Source organism: Musa acuminata, chromosome BXJ3-4, assembly GCF_036884655.1.
Source record: "Musa acuminata AAA Group cultivar baxijiao chromosome BXJ3-4, Cavendish_Baxijiao_AAA, whole genome shotgun sequence".
Taxonomy (NCBI): domain Eukaryota; kingdom Viridiplantae; phylum Streptophyta; class Magnoliopsida; order Zingiberales; family Musaceae; genus Musa; species Musa acuminata.
The window spans coordinates 39,001,554-39,029,553 of NC_088352.1; the positions used below are offsets into that span (position 1 = coordinate 39,001,554).

The window sequence follows — 28,000 nt, forward strand, 5'->3', positions numbered from 1 at the left end:
ATCTATTCTGGTTCGAGCCACGATGTTCGATTCGATTTTGATGAATAGAGTTTTGAATATTAATCGAATAAATATATGTTATTTCCAGAAAATATAATATAATAGAGAAAACTATGATAATGATACGGAGCATCGCTTCTCAGCGGGACGCGAAATCCCGAACGCATTTTAATTCGAGCGGGCGATAACCCAAAACCCGTTCGATTTGGATACTTTCCCTATCCATTTGAGAGCTTCCGGTCCCCTCTTCTTCGATCCGTCGCCGATTTAGGGTACTGTTGAGGTATGAACGAACGGGACTTGAGGGAATCCTTCTGTTTCTAGGGTTTCGGTTCGATCCATTGGCGGCGGCGGTGGCGCTGGAAATATTCGGATTTTGCGACCATGAGTGCGGTGAATATAACGAATGTTACGGTGTTGGATAATCCCACGGCGTTCCTCAGCCCGTTCCAGTTCGAGATCTCGTACGAGTGCTTGATTCCACTTGAAGATGGTATATTTCTCGACCAGAACTTCCAACTTTAAGAAAAAGTCCCGCCTTTCGTGGGGTTTCGTTGTGCGTCTTTCCTTTGATGCTTCTGTTGGTGTTACACTGTTGTTTGTCATGGCTTGGTTTCATTTTCTATTCTTTTCTTCTTGTTATGGAATCAAAGTGAAAGGTGATTATAGTTTGTAGGAAGGGTTGTCCATGAAACAACATTATGGCGTGGTGGCTGAAATTTGAGCTTTAGATGATGCGGAACATGGAAATGGAGAAGAAGAGGGAGTAGAAGCTTGTTGAATTTATTGAGGGAATCGAGATACTTGTAGATGTCTTATTCCCGTCAATAACATTGTTCTTTTTGTAGGATTAGCACTAGTTTATCAATGTAACGTATGAAAGCAGGGCGAGGAGTGGTGACGGTGACATATTTTAGGAAGTTTTCTTGGGACTTATATGAGATGTTATAGTCAAATTTAACGAGCTTAAGTCTATCGATATACAAGATATTTAATGTTATGGCTGTGTGCCAACTCCTTAGATCATGACACAATACCTCTTGTGCAATACTAGCAGGTTATATGTGCCTGGTAAATGTTTTAGTTTAGCATAATATTGTGCTGCCGAGATGCATAGAACAAAGGCATGTATCATTTTTGACTTCTTTATATTCATAACTAAGCTCACAGGATGTTGTTATGATATGAGAATATGTCCTTTCAATCACATTTTCAAGATTATCAAAATCTAGAAATCCACTAGGTTTTTGTGCTTGTGGGATACTATACTTTGAATAACTTTAAGCTACAACCACTAAACAAAATAGTTTAAATTGTATCTTATCATTGTGTCTTTAAAGCATCCATTTAGAGTTTCTTATTTACTTTTGATCGATGCAGTCCAAGTTATCGACATAATGCAAATATATATCTTCTTAAATACATTTAGATTTCTCATGACACAAATTTCAAATATATTAAATAACAAGTAAGAGCAATGAAGGTTTGTTAGTCTCAGAATGCTTATACAGCAGTGCATACTTTTGTATACGTTGTTTAGAAGGTTATGGTGTATCCCACAGTTGGAGTCATGCAGTTATTATCAGCCCTTTACATTTTGCAACTAACATATGAGACTGCTGACACAAAACTGAAGCAGACTAGCAGACACTAGATTAGGATTTTGCTGAGATCATTGCAGGGGATTAAGAAATATCAAAGAAAGATGAAGTTTTACATGTTGAAAAGATTTAATGTGTGTTCATTAAGGTGTCAGTCAACATTATTTATAGATTGCAAGGAGTTAGGTAAGTTGGAGTCTTTATGAGTTTAGGGCTTAGGGACATTTTAGGGATTATTGGGTTAGGAATATTATGTAAGACTCATTTTGTTCTACTTTGAGATTCACCATGGAAAAATAAGGAGTTTGAACTTATTCCTCTTGTTATACTTAATATTGGTGGAACTTTTGGACCAAGACAATTCTTTAGCCTTTGGGTGAAATTATGCATGGTCGCGTAGGGAAGCCATTGGGCGCTCACCTACGCTTCCAAGCGAGGTGAGGTGACGCTTGAATGCCTCGAAACTAGTCTAGGTGGGCACCTTCAACTAGGTGCGGCCTTGGGCTTAGGCGTTGGGCGGGCTAGGCGCTTGCTTGTTTCAAATCAGGCTTGGGTCAAGCTTGAGTCGAGCTTAATTCTCATTGGTTCTAGTTCAATTGAACCTGATCATCCAATCCTAAAACCCCTGTGCACACACGCACGAGCCCTAATCGCATTGGTGTCTTCCTCTCCAATGATCAACTACTGTGGTGTTTTCTAATTCATCAGTGAATGACAATGTTGCGTCTTCCTCTCCAATGGTGAATGGCGCCAGTGGTGTCTTCCTCAGTATCTCTCTCTCGTCTTTCTCAGTATCTCTCTCTCCTCTTCCTCCTCCGTGGTCGCACCCCCTAAATCATGACAGCACCCTGTTCCCTCTACCATAGTCGCCAACATCTTCCCCCCTTCGTCATAGCCCCCTATGTCGGCGTTCGCCAGCGCCTTTCCCTCCCTCTTTCCCCTTCTATTACAGCCCCTCGCATTGGCGTCCGCCAGCCTTTGTCGCAGCCCCCTCACCCCCCGTGTTGGAGTTTGCTAGTGTCTTCCCCTCCCCCCATGCACCCTTTATTGTAGCTCCCCTCCTTCCCTGACAGCATCCTCCTCCTTGATAGCTCCTCTCTCTGCTCCCAGACCGTAGCCCCCTCTCCTTCCTCTTTCCTCCCTCTTCCCTCCCTCTTCCCCTCCCAACTGCAACGCTCTCCCAAACCCCCTCCCTCTTCCCTCTTCGAACGACTAGTGACTAGTATTCTCCCTATGGCGACGGTGTAACATGACTCCTTCCATTGCTATCAACCTTCTTTCCTTGCCTTCCCTAGTTCCAATCAACCTGCTCCTATTCTCACCCCCCACCTCTGCAAAATTATTTTTTTATTTATAATAGTTAATTCTTAAGAAAACAAGTTTATGAATAGTGTTGATTACTGTATTTCGACTACTAGAATTTTGAATTGTTAATTCTTGCTATAGTTTTGCATAATGTTAATTTTGATATTAATCTTTTATTATTATTATTAGATTCAGAAAATTTAGCATTTTAATAATTTGTAGATGGTTAAATGAATGTAATTTGATATTTAGTGGTGATAATTTGAATATGAAATTATATGAAACTCATATTTTGTCTATTTTTATTTTAATGGTTGACTTTTTTAATTATAAACTTTTTATCATTTTTATATTAGCGAGCGCATTGCTTGGTTGAGCACCTATTACCTCAAACATTTTTGAACCTTAGCGTCTTTCATAGCGCCTTTGACAACATTAGTCATGTGTAGATCTCTGCCCATATTGTGGGTAAGGTCTAAAAGTCCATATTTGTGCTAAATGCTTATGTTATAATTATTAGGCTTAAAGTTGGATTATTATAGCTAAAGAGTATGGGGCAGGAGCTATGTTGAAATTTTCTAATACTTTACACTTATCAGCAATAACTCAAGCAGTTAATATATGGGTGCTATTATGTGATGAACTCTTATTCAAACTGAGTCAGTAGGACATGTAATTTCACCTTTAGCAGACATGCACAGAAAAATAACAATGGCCATTCAAGAAATGAGAGTTTACTATATTTCTGAAGTAATGGAAGATCATCGCATGTACCTTCCTTTATCTTTAGCAGCCATCTGAATTATTACGTCTGAAGGTAATTTATTTACCATGTGGACTATCTTTTCGTAGTATCTTCAATCATCCAAAAGTGCAACACAAACAAGGTTTGTTTACACTGTCAATTCAGAACAACTTTACAACAAGGATGGATTTAAGTGAAAAATATGGAGTTCAGGAAATATCATTATCCTCCTCATTTCTCCACTGCTGATTGCTATAGAACATGGACATCCAAATGTCTTTTCATATATGAACACGGTTTAACATCATGATATGTGTCGGATAAAGCTTTCCTGGACTAGGTTCTTCCGTATTTTCATTTTTGTTGTTTGGAATGCTTGTGCTGCATTAATAGGCACCTTCTTAAGGAGGCAAGCACAAACTGGAAATTTTAATTTTATGGTAATATTGCTCATGGCCTTTTTTTGTTTCTTAGTATCGGCAATAACAATTATTTTTGTGCTCAACTCTTCAGATTTGGAATGGAAACTCATATATGTTGGTTCAGCAGAAGATGAAACTTATGACCAGCTCCTTGAGAGTGTGCTTGTTGGTCCTGTCAATGTTGGGAATTATCGCTTCGTTTTCCAGGCAATGTCAGAGAAATCTGAACCAAGATATAAAAATTGTTTATACACATGATCTCATAAAGTGACTTGCTCCTCCCTTTTTGAACTTTCAGGCAGATCCACCAGATCCAACCAAGATCCGTGAAGAAGACATCATAGGCGTCACAGTGCTACTGTTAACTTGCTCGTATCTGGGGCAGGAGTTCCTCAGAGTCGGCTACTATGTGAACAATGACTATGACGATGAGCAGCTCAGAGAAGAACCTCCTCCAAGGGTTTTGGTTGATAGAGTCCAGCGGAACATCTTGGCCGACAAGCCTCGTGTCACAAAATTCCCAATCAGCTTTCATCCTGACCCCAGCGAGAACGGAGGGCAGCAACAGCAGCCACCAGTCTCACCCGAAAGTCATACAGATGATGATCCACGGTCCATCCAAAACTCCAAGTGTTAGCTGGTGCTTGTGCGTTTTATCGATGTCATCTGTAGAACGGTAACTTCTCCAAGGTATTGCCAATTTGGCTAATATAATTTGCTCTTTGATCCGAATACTGTGCCTGACCTGGATGGCTGGTGGAACTGAGATTAAGTACTTAGCCGGAGCTGTGTTTTCATTTGATGGGAAGGAAACTGCTCGGTTTGTACTCTGATCCATACTGTGCAGGTTTATCGATGGAACTTTGTAGCAATACAGTAGTGAGCCTTTGCTCCATCTATTTTTGAGTGGGAAATGAAAACAAATTGTCATTTATATCTGCCCATGCCAAGCTTTTTGTTTCCTCGACTTCTTCTGTAGTACTGTTGTGGTCTGCAAAATACAATCACTTGTTCCATGATTCATCCAAGCACCATCCCACCTTAAAAGATGATTGGTACCTCAAGGCTCGACTGCCAGAAGGGAAGAATGTTGCCCAACATTGGATTCTGCCACCGTGCTGCAGCGTATCACGCGTGCTTGTGAGAGCGTGATGGTATCCGCCAGTGGTAACTGAGCGATGTCAGAAAGAAAGACTCGGGAGAAGGAATACACAGCAAAAACAAGATCATGAAAGCCAGTTTAACTTGTAAAGAAATTTTCAACCTTTTATCGAGGAAAGGGAAGCCAAACTCTGTACTGGTAAGGTGGTGACCGAGAAATCAAAGCTGCAAAAGGAATGGGGATTTCAGTTAGTTGAAAGCAGAAGCAAACGCTTGGCTGAACACATACGAACACGAGTACTTTTCAGGAACAAACATCTCCAAGATCTTCACCTCTCAAGAAAAGTATAGCATTTTGAATCCATCAAAGAGGAAACAAACAAAAGCATGTCCGATAAATAGCCAAATACTTGCAAAATAACAATACCTTTTTGCTACTTGAGTTGCATCATATAAGAGTCTCCAAAATAGTTCACTGCCATCCATGCATTTCAATACTTAATAACATATTTCCTGGTGTCATGTAACAACTCAAGCAGATAGTCTGAATTTTGACATAACACAGCCATAATACAAACATTAGAAATTCTATATAGACAGTGAGACTGCCTGTCTGTTATATACCATGCAATGGCCATTGCAGTTTTTATCACTGAAATTAGATATGGAATTAACCATTGAAAGCATTAAAGGAGCCTCAAATGGTACATCTGCTTTGTGGAGGCTTGGAAGGTAATCTACATGATTTAACTATTACAAAGGCAAAAGAAGAACAAAAAAAAAGTATTTCAAAATACAGACTACACTTGCCTGTGATTCAGCCAGTTCAAACAAAGGGTAAAATTGTGCAGAATGAATTCTGATGTTCTGCTTGACCAAAGTAACTTTTTTAAAGATTTGTCGAAGATATTTCTACTTTGGTCTGAGAATAGGCAACAGACGTACAATTTCACATTATGACTAGAGTTTTATGCCAATCGCGCCACATGTCAACATCACAAAATGCATCCCAAGAATTCGTCCAAACTTCATCCTTAGTTCGTGCTTTACCTTTCTCCATGGAGTCTTAATGTGCCATCAATGATGTTCCACTTCAGTTTAGTTCCTATACTTGAAAGCTCCTGCAAATTCTAGTGTTAAGATTATTTTGGTGCTTAATGTGCTGAAAGAGCTTCAGAGAATGCAAACATCTGCATCATTACCTACATAACAAACAAAGAACTGAGTATCAGTTTTAATGTCACCATGTGTAACTTTACGGAGAACACAACACAGGTACACTAATCACCCCCGAAAAATTTTAGTGGATGTGGTCTCTCATGGGCCTGATGTCTGAGATGGCACATATGGATCCCAACCATCAGGCCTTATGAGAGATGGCATCACCCCTAAAAATTTTGAAGGATCCACCAAGATAGCAGTGTTCCTTCTTCAATGAATACTAGAAAAGTTATTTTATTTCTCATCCAGAAATTTTTGAAGTAAAACTTTCTGTTTAGATTAAAAAAACCTTTCATAGATATTAAATTAATTGCAGGATTTGGTGAAACTTCTTGTAAATCATCATCACCTAGAAATCACATCATCGCTGCTTAAAAGGGACTTATTTCACGAGCCAACTTCAATTGCCACTCAGGAACCAGGCGTCGCGCTTTAGGTGCTGTAGTGTCTTTTGCAAGCGCAACTGCATCGCCAGCATGGATGACGGCAACTACATCTTCAAGAAGATCATCTCTACCACCTCTTAGAGGATCCTGTAAGTGAATGCCTTTGGTATTAGAAGTAAAGCAAATTTAAAACTAGAGTTGAAACATAGATAGTCATCACTTCCTGTTTTATATTTGTTCACAGAAAAGAAAAAATATGTTGAAACAGAATCCATGCAATTAATACAAGGCTCATAGGTTCTGCATAATGATTCCGGTATGTAATAAAAATTAAAAGACAATTAATTGCTTTACTTGATTAGGCAGAGTTCCTTTTCTTCTGATTCACAATTTGACCTATGAGTAGGGCAAGTCTTCAATTTCAAATCATTCCTAAGTCACTCTAGCATTCACTAATTTCCTGATCTCTATTATTTTTTTGTCATCTCAAGTCCTGCTTCTCCAGAAAGTCCTAGAATATTTGCAGTTCTCTTCCGGGTCCAGATTTCAGCTAGACAATTTAAGCCTCCTATCAAATGGCACGTATTATGCCAGAACTGAATACAAGAGATCTGGGCCTCTCGCTTGGTACATACTCAAAGGTTGGTTCACTGAAACATGGATAACAAGACCAAGAATTTGGCATATTAATTGCTAGTGAATGCAGGACAGTAAACAAATTGGAGGAAAAGAAAACAACAGGCTGCAATCTCAGATTCAATTTAATTTAATTTTTCTTTTGTCATCTCAAGTCATGCTTCTCCAAAAAGTCCTCGAATATTTGTAGTTCTCTTCAGGGTCCAGATTTCAGCTAGGCAATTTAAGCCTCCTATCAAATGACATGTATTATGCCAGAATTAAATACAAGAGGTATGGGCCTCTCACTTGGTACATACTCGAAGGTTGGTTCACTGAAACATTGGATGCCAAGACAAAGAATTTTAGCATATTAATTGCTAGTGAATACAGGACAGGAAACAAATTGGAGGAAAAGAAATCATCAGGTTGTAATCTCAGATTCAGTTTAATTTTCACAAATGCAAGCTGCAGTCAGAGTATACAAGAAAATAGACCGGCAGTAATGTAAAGGATTCGAGAGAAAATTTATAAAACATAACTCTATGGTCAAACCATTTGACAGCAAAATATCATGAAGAATATAAAGGTCAAGCAGCTGCAGCAATTAACGAAGAAATAAAAAAAAGAGGACAAAGAATAGACAAAACAGGAGATGGAAAGATGACTATTTCTATTTATTTATATTAAGTACTTGCACAAAGCTAATGCCTAAACCATAAATATAACATCAATATTACATCCCTATTTCTGTTCTCGCTGAACCCTGCAAACAGAATCTTTTCAATAATGATTCCTTCTGAATAACAACTAGTAGAACTCTCCATAAATGGTTCAACACGAGTAGTACAAGATAGGGAGACATCAACAAATTCAACGCAATACTTCCTACCATAATTTTAATGGAAGTCACCCACATGGGAGTTTAAATCTACTTGAGATGGGTAAAGCAACCAAGGATAAACAGAATAACTTCAAGAAGGTATAAGATAGAGTTTTGAAGAGTTTTTAGGACTAAATTTACTGTTATACTGCTGTTAAAGCACATTAACTCAGAATAAGGAACATTGTTTCACAAATTAGACCTGTATCGGTCACTGATTGGATACCGGTGGTGTACTGACACATGGTACACTAATACATAATGATACCGATGTCTCAAAGAAAAAGAAGAAGGAGAAGAGGAAGGGATACAGAAGGAAGATGGAGGCGGAAGGAAGAAGGCAGCAGACAAAGAGGAGGAAGAAGCACAAGGAGAAAGAGAAAGTTGGAAGAGGAGACAGTGGAGTAAGAGGAGGGAGGAAAAAGAGAGGGAAATTCCCATAGATTCTGCAATTAACAGAGGGAAAAAAAATAATGGAAGAGAAAAGACGAGAAGCATAAGATGACAATAGATTATAGCAGAAGTTGCACTCCTGAGGGCAGTAGGAATTGAAAATAAAAAAGTGAATTGCTCAATTACCACGAATTTACCTGCAAAAACAAATCAGTGTGTGTCTTGCCTTCATACAAGATTAATTTAACTTGAGCACCAACACTCCTGAGGGCAGTAGCAAAGTTTTCACTGCAAAATTAGGTAAGTTACTCATAAAAGCCCATGGAAAACCGTTAGTCCAAGTAACATGATTAAGTAAAAGTTGGATTACCAATTAATATCATTTCTAGAGGTAAATCCATATCCAAAGATAAATAAAATTAACTATAATAATTGTTATGGAGGCCATATGTATGCAGCATTAGTGAAACCTCACTTCTCATGTGGAGAATTATGATAATGAGCACCTGTCATGGAAAATTATGACGAGAAATTGGGTTTGTCTCGAAGGTCAAATTTTGAACAACACAATATGTATTAAAACAAAATGGATAGTGATTTGAAGGAATTCAAACAGCCTTGCTCTTAACAAATGAGGTGAAGTTTAAATGTTGTATATAGATCCATAAAGCCGACTTAAATTCTTTAGTTTAAGCTTGATGGTTCTAATGGTCATAATGATCACACAAATATAGACAAAATCCTGATGCCAACAAATTTACCACATTCACCTAGCATGTTGATTGGTAAAAAACAAAAAAATCAAACAGTCTCTGAAACAAAGCACTTGAAATGCAAACACAAAAAATGACTTGGTAGTACAAAATGTAGGAAGAAGAGCTATTGGGATGTGTTGAAGTGATATTCTTGTGCCTTAGTTGTGGATGCCATGATATTCATGTTTCCATACTGATAAGAATTTTCAGAAGGAATCTGACGCTTCAAATTCATTTTCAATTGAGGCAATCTTGTTCATTTGACAAGTGCTTATTCCTTCTCGTAACAGTTTCACCAAGACCAACCTGGCAGTAGAGGGTATTGAATAGTCTCCTGTTCCATGGAAAAGGATAATCTGAGGCAGGCAAATAATAGCTGGGTGAAAACTTTGGTCCTGTACAGTCAATTCTGGAGAAAAACGCTGTAAGGACTGCTCCCCCTCCATTATGCTGTGATAGAAGTTTTAAATTGTTGTGTGGGATAATTACATGTGAGTGACATTCAGCAAAAGATGGAGCACAAAAAATAACACTGACCAACGAAAGGAATGTAGAATAATTACCTGAGAAAGATGCTGCGGTACAGGCCACGTCTATGGACATGATCGACCAAGTCAAACAAGTTATATCTGTCAATTGAAGTTTTGGAACAATTTTTTACAATTTTATTGAGTCATAAAATTGATAAAGCAATTTAGGATTTAAGCTAAAAAAATATAACAGCCAAGAGATCAAGTTGTCTTTGACTTTGCGAACCTTTCTCTTTTATCAACAGAATAGTCCTAGCTTAAATTCAAGGGAATAGTTATTTAACATCCAGCATATGGAAGAGGGAATAATCAGTTCTTCCAAACTATTGAGAATTGAACTCAGCATAACATCAATGCATGACAGAATTTTCTTACAGTCTATATGGTTCTATGCATCAGTGGGTATGCACCACTGTACTTTACTTATAATTTTGAATTATTTTAATTTCTAATTGGAAATAATATCTATTGTAGGTGCTCCTTATCTTGGCACCTCTTGGATTGAATTCCAAGGATTCTATGAATTAAAGACTCCTGGAAGTATTTCTTAAAAAAAAAAGAAATGTAGCTCTTGCCCCCACTCTCTTAAACTCTCTATAATGTGATAATTTTCCATTTTGTGAATTTTTTTCTTACTCTGGATTTAAGGTGTCCAATACTAGTCTTTATTTAAGCATTGTATATCACTGGGATGGATTTTTGAAGCAGCCAAACACACTTAATGAAAATAATTATCCTTAGAGAGTCCGGATATATCCTTCCTTTAACCTTTTTTTTTTCTTTTACAACTTTTAATGCATCTCTATAGTAGTTCCCCCACTTCAATATTATGCTTACATTTTTTACTTGTTACTGTAAAACTATTATCAGGTTATAGATCTAACTTCATATACTTCAGCTACCATGTTTAACTACTACAACAATAATAAGATGCAATGTCACAGCTATTTGGGATAAATCTATGTAAATCTTTTTCCTCTATTGAGCTCTAAAAAGCAATACCGTTGTCATTTTTTTAACTGCTAAAATTAATTTACTGCAAACATGTGCTTTGCAAAATTTTAAATGGTATATACAAAATATATTTCCAGGAAGAAAATAAAAAAGCATCAAAAGTACTAATCATTGAAGACATGCTATTTCTAAAAGCAATTCGGTGTAATTAAAACAATACAGGAAAGCTAATAAGCAACATGTGCATGTTATAATTGCATCTTTTATTGTTCTTTTAAGGTTGACAAAAATCATGCATGTTATAATTGACTAGAGAATGTGCAGAAATAAGCAACATGGTATATCTTCATAATGTGTCATCATGATCTGTAATGAAGAAATTGAACATCCTGCTGGATTATGAGGCTATGGGCTAAGACAAATTCATTTGCTAGTATATCTTGTGATCTTCAGACTTGAACCATGGAAATTATAATATCTTAGCCACCAATGTGCACGTGCTGCTACCAAGCATTCCATAGATGACACATCATATCATATAATTTAGTTGGGGAACTTGCCAAAATATAGAAGCCAGTTATTAGTAAGAAAAAACCATCAGAACCCTCAAAGAAGCACAATAAACATCATGTTCATAATATAAATGGAAAAACAAATTTTGCATGGTAACAAACTTAAGAAAATGTGAAGAACTTCATAGGAAACCAATTAAAACATCAAATACTTAAATACTTGCCCCCCAGACAAACCAAAATAAGTTTTTATTTGGGACATGCTCCAAGAAGTGTTTTCTCCTTGATGTTCTCTCAATGCCTGATCAACAAGTGCGCAAGCAGCAATATGTGCACCAGCTGATTGTCCCATTAAATGGATCCTATGATTTTAGTCATGAATAGGAAAAATAGATATTAGATGCAGCAAGATGGCCATATAATCCGGTGCACATGGAAAAATAGCCCTGAAGCAAGTTAAATCCCAATATACTATAGACAACTTTTAACACTTAAAACATAAGATCCGATTAAGAATACTAGAAAGGAGATTGATCAACTAAGTTCTTATTTGTCCTAAACATTAATATATAAATTTATTTTAAGTTGGATCAATCACCGAACTGAGCATGGAAAAGCTTAATTAACTTGATTTTTACATTGCTTTATGTAAAAAAACTTATTAATCAATCTCCTTATCTACAGCTACTTTCAATAAAAATTTAGAGTTATTAACTAGTTGGTTAAATTATAAGTTTGAACATCAAATAGGTTGGTCATATGATCATGTCAAATTTGCCTAGTAGAGCATGGTTCAGCGACTATTCCTTCCTTAGTGACACCCATTATAGGATAACTAAAATATAGCTTCTGCTAGCTTATTCATTCACTGAACAGAATTAGGGATATGATAGGCTTGCCTCCCTCTCATAGGAACTGTCTATGGTATAAGTTTTATCAAGATCAATATGTGCATTTTGTACCAATAAAAGAAGCTAATGTGGCTGATAATAGACAATTCATAAACTATGTACCATGTAAAATGAGGGTGAGCAGGTTGCTTCCTTAAGACTTCAATGAGGTTAACATAAGTCCCAGATACAGCTTCTTTATTCATAGGGTAAGGTTGTGTCCTTTGACCTTTCTAGATCCTATACCGGTGAAAGTCTCATGCATTAGACTTATCCTTTTATGTAGTATGCAGTATGCACTATGTAAGACATGTAGCCTTCAAGTTGATTTTGAGCTTTCGAAGCATTAAACGACAATGTTGTCAAAGGCACTAGGTGCTGAAAGGTGTCAAGGCTCTAAAACATTTGAAGTGCTAAGTGCACACCTAAGCGATCACCAATATAAACAGTGATTTAAAAAGCATTTGGCACCAAAAGACATCAAGGTCCAAAAACACCCGAGGCGTTAGGCGCTCGCCTGAGCGAAGCGAGACGCTAAAATATAAAAATATATAATATAATTAATTAATATAATTATTTAAATAAAAATATAATATTAAATTAAAAAATCTTACAAAATCATAATATCACATTAAAAAAATCACAAAAATTCAAAACAATAACAATAATTTCAAATAAATAAAAATTAGCAATATTAAAATCAAAATAATATATTATTAATCTAATAAATAAAAAAATATTGTTACTAGTTTACTGTTAACAGTATACTATCGAGTCGATGTGAGAAGAGGTAACAGCGAGCAATGCCAGTGGGAGCGGGAGAGGCGAGCGGTGACAATGGCAACGGTAGCAGTGAGAAGCGATAGTAAGAGCGGGAGCGGCGAGCAACGATAGTGGCAGCGGCAATGGCAGTAGCAGCAACGAGCAGCGAAAGTGGGAGTGACAAACGATGATAGTGGCAACGGTAGCAGTGAGCAGCGGTAGCGGCAGCGACAGCGGGAACGGGAGTGGCAGCGGTAGTGGTAGCAGCAGTGACAGCGGGAACGGGAGTGGCGAGCAGCGATAGTAGCGAGCACTGGGAGCGACGACAATGGCAGCGGTAGCAGTGGCAACAAGAGTGGCGACAGTGGCAGCGGTAGCAACGAGCAATGGCAGTGGGAGCGACAGCGACGATTGAACCAACTAAAGCACCGAAGACCGAACCAGACCTAAAACGCTGGTTTGGTCACCTAGTTTAACCCGAGCGCTCGCTCGAAGCGCCCGACGCTTGGGCTCAGACGAGCGCCCAAGCGATGCCTCTTTGAAGCGCGCCGCCTGGAAATGAAGCGAGGCGCTCGGGCCTCGCCCAAGCACCTATTGAAATCACTGAATATAAACATTATAAAAAATATAATTAAGGAGAAAGGCAATAATCAAGATAAAAATTAGATAAAATATTAATTTCATATCATTTCATAATCAAAGTATCACTAATAAAACATTGAACAACATTCATTTAAACATCTATACAGCATTAAATTATTCAATTATCCAAATATAGTAAAAAAAAAGAAAATTAACATCAAAAGTCCAATAAACCTAGCTTGACAAATTCAATACATAACACATTTCATAAACTAGTATTAACAATAATTAACTATTATTAATTAGTAACAATCATTTGGTGGGAGAGGTGAGCTGGCTTACAATAGGAGAAGAAGAAAAAGAAGAAGCAAAGAGAGAGAGAGAGAGAAGGAGGTCAAGGGAAGAGAGAGCAAGAAGGGGGTTGTGCCACTGACCGTCGAAGCTATTGAGTGCCATCGGGAGAGGGAGGAGGAGATGAGTGAGAGAGATCCATGATAGGGATGCATCGTCGTAGGAGGTGGAGGAGAGAACACAACAAGGGGCATGAGAATTGGCACCACTGGAGGGCGAGAGGGATGGAGAAATGCAGCGTGAAGGAGAGAGAGAGGAAAAATAATAAGGTACCTCCATCTTCAAGAAGGGAGGTCCGCTGGAGAGCCACTCGCCTTATGCACGATGGTCATCGACTTGCACATGCATTGGAAGCTGAGATCCGACTGCCTTACGTGTGCATGAAGATGTGGATTAGGTTAAAGGGCGGGAGGGGGGCAGGTGGAGTGTGTAATGGCTTATCTGGTTTGGTTGAACCAAATCAATCAATTTGGGCCAGGCAAGTGCCTTGGCCCAAGTGCATACCTAAGTGACGGTCAATTAAAGGCACTCGCCTGAACCCGAATTGAGGCATTTGGGCCTCGCCTGACCTCACACGAGGGCCTAGCTGAGTGCCCGAACGATATCATTGAATGATAATATCATACCAGTCCATCGAATCATGTAAGACTAGTCAAACTTATGTTAACAAGAGATAGCTATAGATCTAAATTAAAAATTAGTAGATATATTTTCCTTCACTTTTAGCTATTCAAAATTCAGGAGCATTTTTAGTTCAACAATTCTTTATAGATAAGTTGCACTAGTTAGCACTACATAACAAATCACTGGAGGGCAAAACTAAATGAATCTTCAATCATCAATTTCTCACCATATTCAATCTAAAATTTTGTACATGTTAATTTATGGTCCAGATCTGGATATAGTAGATAACTAATATTATTACCTCTTTTCACTCTTCTTTCTTATTTGATGGGGCTAATATCCTTGTTTGATACCCTCAAGTAGAGGTTTGATATAGTGGCACACAAGAAACTAAGTTGACATAGAATTTCCTATCAATCTTAAAAAATAAACTTCATGCCAAACTCCATCAAGCAGTTAATGTAAATATCTTTGATGGTTTGCAGTTAGCAACCCTTACAAGCATAATAAGTATCATGACATAAAACCCATACCGGTTAGGATCACCTCCATAGTCAACAATATTGTTGCATATAAATGAGATCCCTTGGGAGGCATCTTTTATCATATCACTTATTGTCCCTTGAGGAAAGTTTCTACAAAATGAAAACCTCAAGCTTGAATGAAACATAATATGGTGCCATCAGGATCAAGCTGCACATATCATCTCAAATGTAGAACTACAGTTTATCTTTGAAGAGCCTCAACGTTACCTGTAGTCTATGCATGCAACTATAACATCCCTTTCTGCTAAACGTCTCCCTAGCAGAGCACCCCATGCTTTATAGCTGAAGAAAGAAAAGATGATACCTATTAAATAGTTAACAATGTATCAGAAATTATGTTATAAAATTTCCCGTGCTATGTCATTCTCAACCATGTGTAACTCCACTCACCCAATGATCCAGGCCCCACCAGTTACAAATGCCACAACTGGCTTAGGTGTGCTGCCATTAATAGGCAAATACAGATCCAAGCTGCAGAACGAAAGCCCTTTAGTTCAGAAGAAATGAGAAGAAGAAATACATGTTAGAGAGGAACACAGTTTGCAATTGTCTACCGATTTCTTGGTTGTTCTCCATAAATTACACTTCTGCGCACCTGATTCGAGAAAAAATAGTAATATCCGACTGTAGGGAAAGAAGAGGCATTATTAATTGTATAGACCAACATATGAACACTATCAAGTAAATTAGTAACAAACTTGTAACTTGTGCATGAAAAGAAATGTAAAAGATGGTCATACAAATATCTCATGCATCAAGTGAATTTCAGAGCAAGGTTTAGTAACAAGAGCACCTTGTATAAAACCTGGCATAAGTAAGAGAGCATAAAAACCGAGGGCAAGAAACTTTGTAATCCACCGAGAACCAACCCTGAACAAATTTGAATAGATACTGACTATAAAATTCCAGCTGGAATTCAATTAAAAAATTTGATGGAAGAAGAGAAGTAGAGCAGATATTTTGTATAAAAAGAAATAGTAGACAAATAATTTGAAATTTTAAGCAACTGTAAAAGAATGAACCCTTGGATGTTTGCAACCAACCAAATATAGGCTTCAGGTTTTGCAAAACAACACATTACCATGGAGAATCACCAAATGTTTAAATTTTAAAATGTTAAGCTTAATCAAGAAACTTACTGACTATATCTATATAAGATTTTTAGGGTGCTAATAAAATGCAGATTAATTAGCGAAGCTGTTCTTTCATCTGCCTCCAATATGAATAGAAGCTGTTGTAATAAGGTTTCGTCATTTACTAGAAAACTCAGCCTTTTTTTGGCGATGAGACTCTGCTAATGCTAGTAGCATAAATCATAATAACAGATGAAACCTATATATTGCAGTTCATGGTTACACTAGTAGGTTGTTTGGGCACTCCAAATAATATGCCATCAAATTAGAGTGAATATATACAACATTATGTTGCACCATTCCATTATAAATCTGTTTAATCCATTGATTTCAAGAAGGAAATTCTAACCCTAGAATCTGGCATTTCCCATCAGGTAATCATGAAAGGGTGAGGCAAATTAGCGTACAAAAAATAAGAACAGGATCCATCTAAGTTAATAATGTCTTACCAGTCGACCTCCAAGCACTACATGGTTTAAGAAAGCAGAAAATTACTGAGATCCATACATCACGTCCTTATAAATCGGTTAGTTTATACTTTACAGAACAAACATCTAGGGTCTCGGGCCTATTAAATTTACGGGTCAATTTTCTTGGATAGGACTAAAGGCACAATATGGGATGAGCCGACGAATAAAAAATTCAAACAAAAAAACTCACTAATGAAATCCCAAAATTTGTACCCGAGGTATCGGAGGAGGATGAGGGTGAGCCGAGTAATGAGGTAGGTTTCCGCAGCGGCGTGGCCCATTTCTTGCCGGAAGGACGGGCGGCGAGATGGAGAGCCCAGCGGGGTTTCACCGGCCGTCCTCCTCCTCCGGCTGCCGGAGGAGCTGCGGCGGAGGAATGGCCTTTCCAGATCCATCTCCTCCGCAGCTCCGGCACCGTCTCCATTCGTGGCGGGACGATCGATCTCCATCGCCGACGGCCGAATGAGAGAGAGAGTCGGTTTGAAGAAGTTGAGAAGGCCAAAGAAAGCCGGGCCTTTCCTTTTCTTCGACGCATGACATTTATTGCCCGTATGCAATGATACGTATTACCAATATAGGCAACGTAGCATGGTACGAATGTCCGAATATATACAATTTTGATCCAACAATAATATTTATCAGATTCACTGGTCAAGAATTTGAGAATTTTATGTGATAAATATTAAAAAAAATTATCTATTGAGATTCTTATAATTAAGTCTTACCGACCAAACAGACAGACGGGTAAGATAGTTGTCTTGGGTGGAAACGCAAAAGCTGACACTCCCCTCACACGTGTCGACGATAGACGATGGATGGACGATTGAAAGCTGATATGTAGAATTAATCAAATATTTTTTTTATAAGGAAAAAAATACTTAAATAAGGATAACATATTTAAGGCTTAATTGAGTACATCAGACACGATCTTTAAGTCATATTATTAGCAAACACCAAGAAAATAGATATTGGAATTCATCGAGTAGGCAGGCTGTAATTTCTTGCCTAAATACAAAAACAAATTTGTGCTTGGAACACCTTTCACTCTGTTGAATTCAGAAATCATACAACCAGTTTGCCGGAGGTCAGCTGCGGCATGAAAGCTCAGGCGATGCTTATAACGCTGTCCGTCCTGCCAGCAAGAATCATGGAGATCTGCAGACCACGACTAAATGCCTGGTTGAACAGCAAGCGAGTCTGGAATTCGGAAACGAAGGGGAACCACGACAGGACAACGATCGGCACAAAGATTAAGAGTCCCATTACGTACTCGTATGCTCTCCCCAGCTCCTTGATGGAATCCCAGAATCCCGTCTTCTTAAAAAGAGGTCTGCATGCTTGCCCAATCTTGGCAAGTGACGAGGACAACAATGGCTGAGCATTAGGCATGAACATACTCATATCTGATGGGTGAAAAATGGAACAGGAACGCATGCACTCACCAAAAGGAGAAACCAGCCGGTTGGCATGAAGCCCAGCAATGCAGCAAAGACATCTGATATCGTCAGCCCACAGACGATGAATAACACGGTCATGACCGATACAAACCCGAGGAAGAGAAGACCTTTGAGGATGCGGAACATAAGTTGGAAATCAGTACCAAACCGTCGCCTCCCCATGGAAACCATCTGAACAGACAAAAGGCATGCCAGAATTAAGACAGCAAACTATGAAAAAATTACGGGCTTTCTGCATGCAGTGAAAAATAACTAGCTAACTAGGAGTGAATGTTATCATGCTCAGATCTTTTTCTTTGCTCGACATGCTATGAGTGAATGTTATCATGTTCAGATCTTTTTCTTTGCTCGACACAACAGATCATGAAATTAGTCATGCGATCATCAATCCTCATGTGTTTAGTGGATACCTTCAGAGCTGCTAGCACAGTCAACATCACCAGCCATGACAGTCCATAAACCTAGGAGAGAATGTTGGAGGATTAGAATGGTTGTAAAAGTAGTTCTCAGAACAGAACTAGTGAAGTTTATAACATGAAACGAATGATACCAGCACGCTTTTGCTGTGATGAGCTATATTAAGGTGGTAAACAATTCCATACTGGAAGAGCAAGAAGCGTAGAGCCAGGATGATCTCGAGAACGCGGCCACGTATACTGGTGTGCTTCAAATGCTCATGTTCACTCTCCCACCATGATTCCCAACTACTATCTATTGGAATACCAATCCCTCCACGGTTTCCCATCCATTTTTTCCAGTCTGTCCAATCGTCAACTGTCTTCTGCCAATCAAATCCAGAAGGATTGAATACAAAAGGTGCAAATAACCATGAAGCCACCAAAAACCACATAGAAAACGTGACGAACAGGTATAAAGTTGAGCTTCGATATGAATATCCATATACTTCATAGACAACCAACAGTATCAACAGTTCCAATCCTTTAACAAAATGGCTGCGGGAGTACATCCGGTAGTTATCAGCAAACTTTGCATGAAATACCACAAAACCACGACCTGTAGCTCTATATTTTGCACCTCCATGCAGTATTGTCCTCCCATAATAATGGGCTTTAGTTCCAAGCTGGAAGGTAAAGAAAACGGGGGCCAGTTGCAGCTGCATTAATATAAATTCACCAATAGCTGTCCGAAATCCCTTCTCTAAACCAACTTCCATTACCATCGGCAGTACCAGTAACAAGCCCAGTTGAAAGACCGATTGTGAAGCAAGAGCATTTTCAAGAGGCTTGCTATTTTGCTGAATGCGTGGATCCTCCAAAATTGACCTTTCTAAACCACTCATAACTAAATATAGCCGCCCATATAGGAACACATAGACAGTAAGTACAGTTACCTGAAATATAAGTGAAGGTATCATGTCATAATATCTCACAACAAACAGGAAGACAATTTTAGCAACCAAACTGAAGAACATAGGAAAGGTGAGTTCACTGTGGTTTAACATATTCCCTTGAATATTCATTTAGTATTTGAACCGAGACATACATAAAAAGGACTCTACCTGTCATCATGTTCCCTACATGTTTGTGCTCCAGATAACGTAACCTACTAAAAGTATAGAAAAGAACCTACTTCAAATTTCAAAAATCAACACTCACACTAAGATTTTGATTCCAATAATATAGTAGCAGGGGTAAGTATTATATTAGCCATAGATTTGATAGGAACATAGCATCAAACGAACAAGCACATGATGATGCTTCGGATCATGCTCGAAAGATAGATGAGAACCGTCATCATTGGCAGTGCATTTATTGTGACTACATCGGCAAAGGTGGAGGAATCATCCAGGTAAAGATACATTTGGTCAGCGAGTATCCCAATGATGCAAAATGCAAGAAGGTTCCGATGGCGGTCCGTAAATTATTTTAAGAAAAATTACAACAGGCAAGGAAAGATACAATTAAAAACAAGACAAAAGCTGAGAACACATACTATAGGGCTACATAGGAACCGGTTTCTTAATTAAACTTTAACTAATAAATCATTCCACGAGACAGGTCTTTGATTATGCTACACAATCATTAGTGTTAAAAGCCATCTCTTACTTGTAAATTACTACCCACAGAAAATTCATATATCTTGGGCAGGCATGGATATGTGCCTAGGTACCACCTTTAGTAATTATTGACGTATAATTGTTTTCCAAAAACATCGAAAAAAAGCCTCTTTCAACCTTCAATAGCAGTCTATCATAATATGAAGGAAGAAATATCTAAGGAATGAGTTGAGACCAAGCAATAAATATTACAAATACATAAATCATAGAGTAGATTGAAGTTAGAGTATTAGACCTTAGAAGTATGTTTTTGGTCCGAGTCAAATAATGTTTCGTAATTCGAAAGTATCTTCATTTTCTTGTACTTATTCTTATTAACTACTCCAACGAGTATCTTGAGTTGTACCTCATTATGAGTCCAGTTTAAAATATATTTGGTTCAAGACACCTATTTGGTAACTAGGAACAATATTCGGATCATTTTCGTGTCTGTTTAAATAGGATGTCGAGGGATACAATTTTTAATATTTTTAGAGAGCTTTCTGATGAAGCTTATATAAAATTTCATAGAGATTGAAGGTGATTAGAAGAATGAATTTTCTTCTCAAGAGATGTAAAGCCACAACTTAAAAGGGACTAGAACTTGAGGTATAATGTCCATGAACCAATGTGATTCCAAATATTTTCTTCTCATGTCCCTATATCTGCTCTTCTCTTTCCTTCTTCCTTATCTCTCTAGTTTCTTACTTCTACATTCTAAAAAATCCAATCCAAAATCCAGTTTGTCATACTGATCGATCGACCCTCTGATGCGCTTCAGATATCTACAGGACACATATTAATGACAATCATGACCAGGTTTTTCAAGAGCACATCAAGCCATAACCAAGGTTTCTGGGCGGCGAGCAGCGGCAACATAACATTGTACAAGGCAAGATTTTGATATGAAGCCATTATTTATTTCTTTGCTAGTGCCAATTGGTACTGACACTTACCGGCTTAAACTACTGCTCTAAGCTGGTTCCTTTATGAATATTGGTTTTGGAAGTATAAACTATATCTACCCTTGTGTTCGCAATTCATCTGACATAACTAGTGCAATGTTCGTCACCCATTACCGAGCAAGATAAAGAAGAAGAGTAAAAGGAAACCAGAAATAGAGAGTAACCTTGACCTCTAAACGAAAAATCACAGGAAAGGATGACGTCATGGGATTCGAGCACCTGTGGAACCTTTGTTGGGAGAAAATACTTTCTGTATTTGTCCTTGCATTACCTATGACTTTGCTTGCATGGTGATTAAAGCACTAGAACCACAATGAAAACTTTTGCTATTTTCTAAGCTATAAATAGAAAAGTTTTAAGCCTTTTTATATGACATATATAAGATTTAATAATAATAATGATAATGATAATTTTTGTAATATATTTACTTTTCTGATATATATATATATAAAACATAGCATAATGAATTATTCTCCATTATTTTCTCATTGGTATCTCTTATACAAATTTTATCTTTTATTTTTTAGTTGCATATGCTTTTTGTAAACGCTAGATACCTTATGAAATGTAAAGGGAGCAGAATCTTTAATATATATATTTTTATTGTTTCAAAATTTATGTCTTTTTCTAATATTTTACTACATATACTAGTTTTTCAGTTGATCTTGATCCAGCAATCAAATCTAACTGATCTTGCCAGTCCAAGTATATTGCCTCTAGCTGATCTGGATCCAGATTACAATCTTCTAGACCTTGTTCTTAGGCACATCCATTTTCCAGCTATAATGAAGTCCAATTACCTTAAATAGCTCTCTTAAAATAAGACCTTAAATCTTAAAGATCTTAAGTTGTTTCTAAGTCTCCAAAAGAGTAACATAACAAAACAATTCCAGATATTCCACGAAACCCTTGTTACAAAGACATACTTCTAGATATCCTACAAATATCATAAAAAAGGATGAGCAATTTTAAAAACAGAATATAAAATCCTTTAAACCATGGAAGCCTGTTTACATCCAAAAAGGAGACATCAATATCTTCAGTATGGTATGAGTTTGATAACTAGGAGTCAAGTTTTGGAAGTTTAATTTGTGTTAGAAAGTCAAAATGGTCATCCAATATTCTACTCTTTCTAAACCTCAAATTCCTATCAAGACATCCTTAATATCCCAAATCCTAGTTGCCACAAATTACCTAAAAGTTAGTCCATATAAGTTCTTCGTTGAAACCGAGGCAAATTAGCTTGTTAAGGACTGCAACATTTACATCTTTGTTTCTAAAAACTGCTAATAAACTAATTGGACTATTGTTCAGGATTGTCTGAGAACTGAAAATGTTCATGGAACCAGTGAGATTGCAGGAACCAGCAGTCTGCCAACACTAATTCCAATAAGTTCTTTTACCTTTTCCCCCTTGTTTATTGTTCCTATCTCCAACCCGAAATAGTTGGAACATGATGACTTTTTGTTACTGTCATAATCTGCCAATTTACTCCCTTGGCAAAGATTTACCGTGATTTTTGCATATTAATTTTTGCTGTATCTTTGCCTAAATCAAAATATCAATATAACAAACCCATAAAATTGAGACATTACAACTTGTCGCAAATGCTTTAAAATTTTTGGTGTGAAATCTAGCCTATTCTTCCTTGACCAAAGTAGTTTGTGATATTACTAATTATTGATTGCAGCATAAGGAATTCTAAACAAACGAGAAAATTGATCTTTGTGGACAAAATTAATTTTAGATTGTTCCACGATATTTCTTTTTTCCCATGCTTGTATATTAATATATTTTTCTAAATAACTAAGAATTTTGCAAAACGCTATGCCATATATTGCAATGTGTATCTACCCCATACCCATCTCATAAATCATAATGACATCATATCTGACAAGATTTATTTCAGGTTGGACATTTAAGTCATGTAGAAACGCTCCAGCCAACACGAAGGTCTTCCTGAGTTAGACCAACTCAATTTACAAGGAAAAGGAAAAGAAAGAAAACTCAGACATCATAAATACTCAAATGATTTATTTTCAGCATTATAAGCTAGTAGATTAACAATAATGTTTTCAATTAACATGTAATCAATCAGCTTTACTCAAAACAACAATTATTACAATAAAAACAACAACAATAAAGAAAAAAGCTATTTTCCCATCATCATAGAGGATTATAACTGAAATGAACATGTAAAATGCGTACCATGCTGCTAAAATAGAATCCCACTGTGGTGAAGTAAAAGGACAGCATTCTATAGAAGTCAAACCTTCGTCCCAAACGATAAACATCACGACTCAATGTTTGTTCCCCATTTCCATTTGACACCTTTGCCTCAAAAAGGGAAATTTGATTCATTCCCACATCACGTCCCTTGCCGACTTGTATATATTCACGATGTGTAACATTTCCCCCACGTAAAGTTGAGTTAAATCCTAAAAGTAGTCAAACATGATAAGCAATAAAAGGTATATGTAAGTCAAATAGTCAATTGATCAATGTTATTTCTAATCTCACCTGCAAAAATATCCTCACTCAGATTTATGGTTTTCGATGCTTTACTTATGCCGCCTCTAGTAAGGTGAAATATTCTATCAAAAATATCAGGATGTCCATAATGAAAGCGAACCCTAAGAAGTGAAGCCATCGTATTAGCACAATAACTAGGAACAGCTTCAGAGAATAAGAATATAGCCATTTATTTAAATATGAGTACACAGAGTTAAATTGATAATAAAATCCTCTAGTGAAGATAATTTACAAACTGCAGATATTTATCAAGAATTACACACCCAGTTAGCTTACAGAGGGCATTTCCCATTAAATTTGTCCAAGTACCACACTAAAGGCAGTGATAATGACGCACATTATTTTTTAAACGGTCCCTAATTCCAAGAAGAAACTTATAAATGAAGAGGCAATCCAACATTTACAGTGGATATGCTGCTACCATTACTAGTTGATATCGCCATGTACAGACTCACAATGCCATATTTGGCCTTCTGCTCAGAATCACCAGCTCTTGGGGGGCTTGAGTACATTGCAATCAAGATATAAAACTAAGTGTTTTGATTATCAAAGTACTTGCCTGACTCAGGCTTTCTCCTAACAAAATACAATCCCTAAGAATCCATTAAGGAAAATATAACTAAAGTCTAGCATGTAAGGAAATGATCTTTGAAGATCCAATCAAGCAAGAAAAAGTTATACTTTTCAGTGCATTTTTTCTGTAACTTTTATAGTCCCAAATAGGGATTATTGATATCGTGTATATGGATGATATGAAAGAAGTTAACAATTCCCTTTACAATTTAGCATTTTCTTACAACAAATTTAAATTTTGAAACATTTACAAACTGACTTAAAAAATAGCATTTTAAGTTGATACGTTTAAGGCATGAACTACAGAAAAATCCATTTACACAAGAAAACCATTTACTACCATTCTAAATTGTGTTTGTACAATTTGTTTCTTATTTGACCATGATCTAGAAGAGTTGAATGTTGGAACTTGTAGGCATAGATCTGTGTGATAGCTTCCTGTGATGGTCACTAACGATCCAAGGAGGTTCAAGAACAATAGCCAGCAATAATAAGTACAGGATGCATATGTGAAATTGAAACATATACTGGGATCACCGAATGTGTTATAGTGAAAAACCAGATGTTTAAATGAAATAGGCAAATTATAGCTTGCTATTGTTTTTGTTCATGTTGAATAATATATTTTACAAGTACAAAAATAATTGGTTAAGTACATTCTTTTATGAATTGATGTATAATCACAAGGCAACAGAATATATGTTTGAACTAAACTATAGGCAGGTAACATACTTGAGAGGGTTTGCCAGAATTCTTTGCCCAATAGTCACAAAGCTGGTCTCCTGGTTGGACATGAACCAGGCAAGAGAAGAAACACTGGAGATGAAGATATGAAAGGAGAACATAAGTAGGTAGAAGTAGTCTCTGATCTTGGTATACTCATAAAAAACGAAGTACATTCTTGAGATAACTAAAGAATGCCATATTCACACTGAAACAAAAGTTCAACCAACAAGGAACCTTCCAGTGAAGATATGCTCACGGAGACCCAATATTGTGGGCCGATGCTTACGTCCGAACTCTTCCAAAGTATTTCTGATCTTGAATGCTTCTTCCAGGTAATTATCCTACAACAAAGAAAGAATTGAATAGCCCAATATTTTCTAATTATTGAATAAAGGAAATAAATAATACCTGATTCATATCAATGGTCTGAAGTGCTTCCCCTCTGGTGAAAATTATTGCATGATTCTGGTTTTCTGGTTTCCCTTCACCAATATCTGTTGGTTTCCCAGGTAGTTTGATGCGATAAATTTCCTGAGAAATCAAGATATATTGCATTAACCATCATTACATAAGCAAATACGGGCTATTAAACAATTACATCATGTACAAGTTATAAGTACATATACCATAATGTCATACTATATCAGCAGTAAAAACAATTAATATACTCATCGGGCAATCACATATCAAATTTACTAATTCCTCATCAACTGTGTGAAAAATGATTAAGAGAATTATAATTATATTATGAGATAATAAACAATCTGTTGGTAGATGGCATTTCAATATAAGCGAATAACACGTGCACCATGAAACCAAGCATCCACATTGTTGATACATAAAACAAATAGGCCAAGAAATTTTCATGATCAGTGAAACTAGTAACCCTCAGTGAAGCATATTGATTGTGAGGAATTGCCTCTTTGTCTACCAAGCAACCCAGTGGCAATTGATCTTTTGCCTATAGTACATACCAATCTGCTCGTAGGTCAATTAACATGTCCAGGTTCACATCAAGGAAATTGACAAACCATTGGACATAGGCATTAATAACTAATGGAACAAACTAAAACATCCCAATACCTTTTATACTAGAGCCTTGCCAAATCACTAGAATAAACTAATAAGTCATTACACCATGCTCATCACTTTATTCTATTATTTACTTCACTATTAATTTATATTCTAGTATTCTACTAAGTTTCCCTTCTCGTATCAAATATTTCTGATGAACAATGGTAGTCTCAAAATTCAACCAATCTAGATCTAGATTGGACCTAGCTGACACAGAGAGGCTTAGAAATCATCAGACATAATCCTAGATTTCCAGTCAGTTAGGATCAGTCCACAGTAGAAACATGTGGCATTGATCAACTGTCCAATTTAAGCTAATAAAAAATGTACTTTGCTGTTCTCCAAAGATGAGAAGTACAAAGAAGAGGCAAGCAGAAGAGAAGACCTACAGAGTACCACTAAAGGGATGCTTTCCTCGTGGAATCTGTCAACTTATGCTCTTTTAAGGTAAAATAAATTAGAACCGGTAGATAACTCGACTGAACTAAATGCCAGCATTTATGATTTGCAAGTAAGAGATTTTCAGTTCAATTCCATAATATCAACAAATCCTTTAAATCCCAACTATTAGGGGTCAGCGGGTTCAATTTTCCAGGTCTGAATATAACAAAATCCATTATCATGCTTCAATGAATTCTTTTAAACAATTAATCTATCACATTCCTTTAAAAATATTTTAATTAATATGTTCCAACAATTTAATTATGAATGTTTATTCTTTTCTCATTTTTAAAATTTTTTGACATGTATAGTTTTACATTAATGTTTATAAATCTTTTAATTTTGTTGCTCTGTAGCCTAAATAGAAATGGGTGCAGCACATTTGAGATTTATCCAATAAAAAATATAAATTTAATAAGCAGTAAATAATTAATAATAAAAAGGTTATAATAATCTAAGGAATGCTGTTTCATGATATAAGGGTGCAGTTACCTCTCGAGCATGACAAGGAACTTTGTGATGTCAATTAGCACAACTTTGTGCCAGCTAACATAGTTTAAAAAGTTTAGGAATATGTCCATACTAGTCGCCTGGGTTCCCATAGTATGGCTGTAGTTCTCTATCATAATATGTTCCAGCCCATTCTCACATGTAGCAATCAGTATGGTGACTTTTGCAATAAACATAGAACAGCATATGTATAGATAAATATAGCAAATGGATGAAACAAAATAAAACACAAATAAAAAGATATAGATATATAAACAAATACAATAAATTGTATATGATGGAATTTATAGAATAAGAAACAGTTATACACGACTATATCAAACCAAAATTATGATGAGTAATCATATCACAAGAAGATATTAAAATTGTAATCACCAATGATTTTTCTCCCTTAATATAAATCAAATTACAATAAATAATGTATTGCTTTATTTAAATTATTAACTTCCTTGTTTGTGTGTATGGTTAAGGAAATTATTAAAATTGATTTCCTTAATCATATGGACAAGTTAGAAATTTTGTTAATCGATTAAATTATTAATTAATTTATTTCATAATAACTGATATGATTTTTAGAAAGTAAATATTTCAATTTCCATTTTCGTGTGTGAATCATAAGAAATAAATATTATAATTATATCTTTGTATGTGAAAGCAAAATAAAAATTAAATTATTGTTTACCTTTCGAAAAAAACTGAACTTTTATATAAAGAGGGCTCCATCCTCACCGAGTCTGACAGTGGAAGGATTAAGAAAATGATTCCTCGAGGAAACGATCACAAAGAGAGGTAGGATCATTTATTCTTTTCTTAGCAATTTTTATTCATATTTTGAAATTTTTAATATTAGAATTGTTATAATTTATATAATGTATAATAATATTTT

The 28,000-nt window shown here is 36.5% G+C and overlaps 3 protein-coding genes across 10 annotated transcripts in view; 1 reads left to right on the plus strand and 2 right to left on the minus strand.

Moving 5' to 3' along the window:
* Positions 1–131: 131 nt before the first annotated feature.
* Positions 132–5,007, plus strand: LOC103968671 (probable histone chaperone ASF1A). Its single transcript, XM_009382002.2, has 3 exons — positions 132–493; positions 4,165–4,280; positions 4,372–5,007. The coding sequence occupies exons 1-3, from the start codon at positions 385–387 to the stop codon at positions 4,708–4,710; spliced, it is 564 nt and encodes a 187-aa protein (XP_009380277.1). The 5' UTR covers positions 132–384; the 3' UTR covers positions 4,711–5,007.
* Positions 5,008–5,944: 937 nt separating this feature from the next.
* LOC135636980 (isoprenylcysteine alpha-carbonyl methylesterase ICME-like) lies at positions 5,945–17,325 on the minus strand. Of its 4 annotated transcripts, none has more exons than XM_065149252.1 (12): positions 16,994–17,325; positions 15,971–16,047; positions 15,732–15,801; positions 15,568–15,648; positions 15,385–15,459; positions 15,166–15,267; positions 11,648–11,785; positions 9,991–10,056; positions 9,734–9,877; positions 8,870–8,960; positions 6,745–6,928; positions 5,945–6,295 (listed from the first exon to the last, which is right to left on the minus strand). In XM_065149252.1, exons 1-11 carry the CDS (start codon positions 17,227–17,229, stop codon positions 6,767–6,769), a joined length of 1,242 nt encoding a protein of 413 aa, XP_065005324.1. In that variant the 5' UTR covers positions 17,230–17,325; the 3' UTR covers positions 5,945–6,295; positions 6,745–6,766. The 4 variants fall into 4 exon arrangements, with proteins under 4 accessions (XP_065005324.1, XP_065005323.1, XP_065005322.1 ...); XM_065149251.1 differs by having other exon boundaries at positions 5,945–6,376; XM_065149250.1 differs by having other exon boundaries at positions 11,636–11,785.
* Positions 17,326–17,655: 330 nt separating this feature from the next.
* Positions 17,656–28,000, minus strand: part of LOC103968386 (callose synthase 7) — a 57,892-nt gene continuing 47,547 nt past the window's right edge. For all 5 annotated transcript variants that reach the window (XM_018828744.2, XM_065146894.1, XM_065146893.1 and 2 more), the window contains 9 exons: positions 25,498–25,620; positions 25,324–25,430; positions 25,096–25,179; positions 23,779–23,891; positions 23,467–23,696; positions 18,788–19,588; positions 18,648–18,698; positions 18,223–18,408; positions 17,656–18,127 (listed from right to left, as the gene is read on the minus strand). In XM_018828744.2, the coding sequence (XP_018684289.2) occupies positions 17,885–18,127; positions 18,223–18,408; positions 18,648–18,698; positions 18,788–19,588; positions 23,467–23,696; positions 23,779–23,891; positions 25,096–25,179; positions 25,324–25,430; positions 25,498–25,620 (1,938 nt within the window). In that variant the 3' untranslated portion in view covers positions 17,656–17,884. The remainder of the gene's footprint in view (positions 18,128–18,222; positions 18,409–18,647; positions 18,699–18,787; positions 19,589–23,466; positions 23,697–23,778; positions 23,892–25,095; positions 25,180–25,323; positions 25,431–25,497; positions 25,621–28,000) is intronic.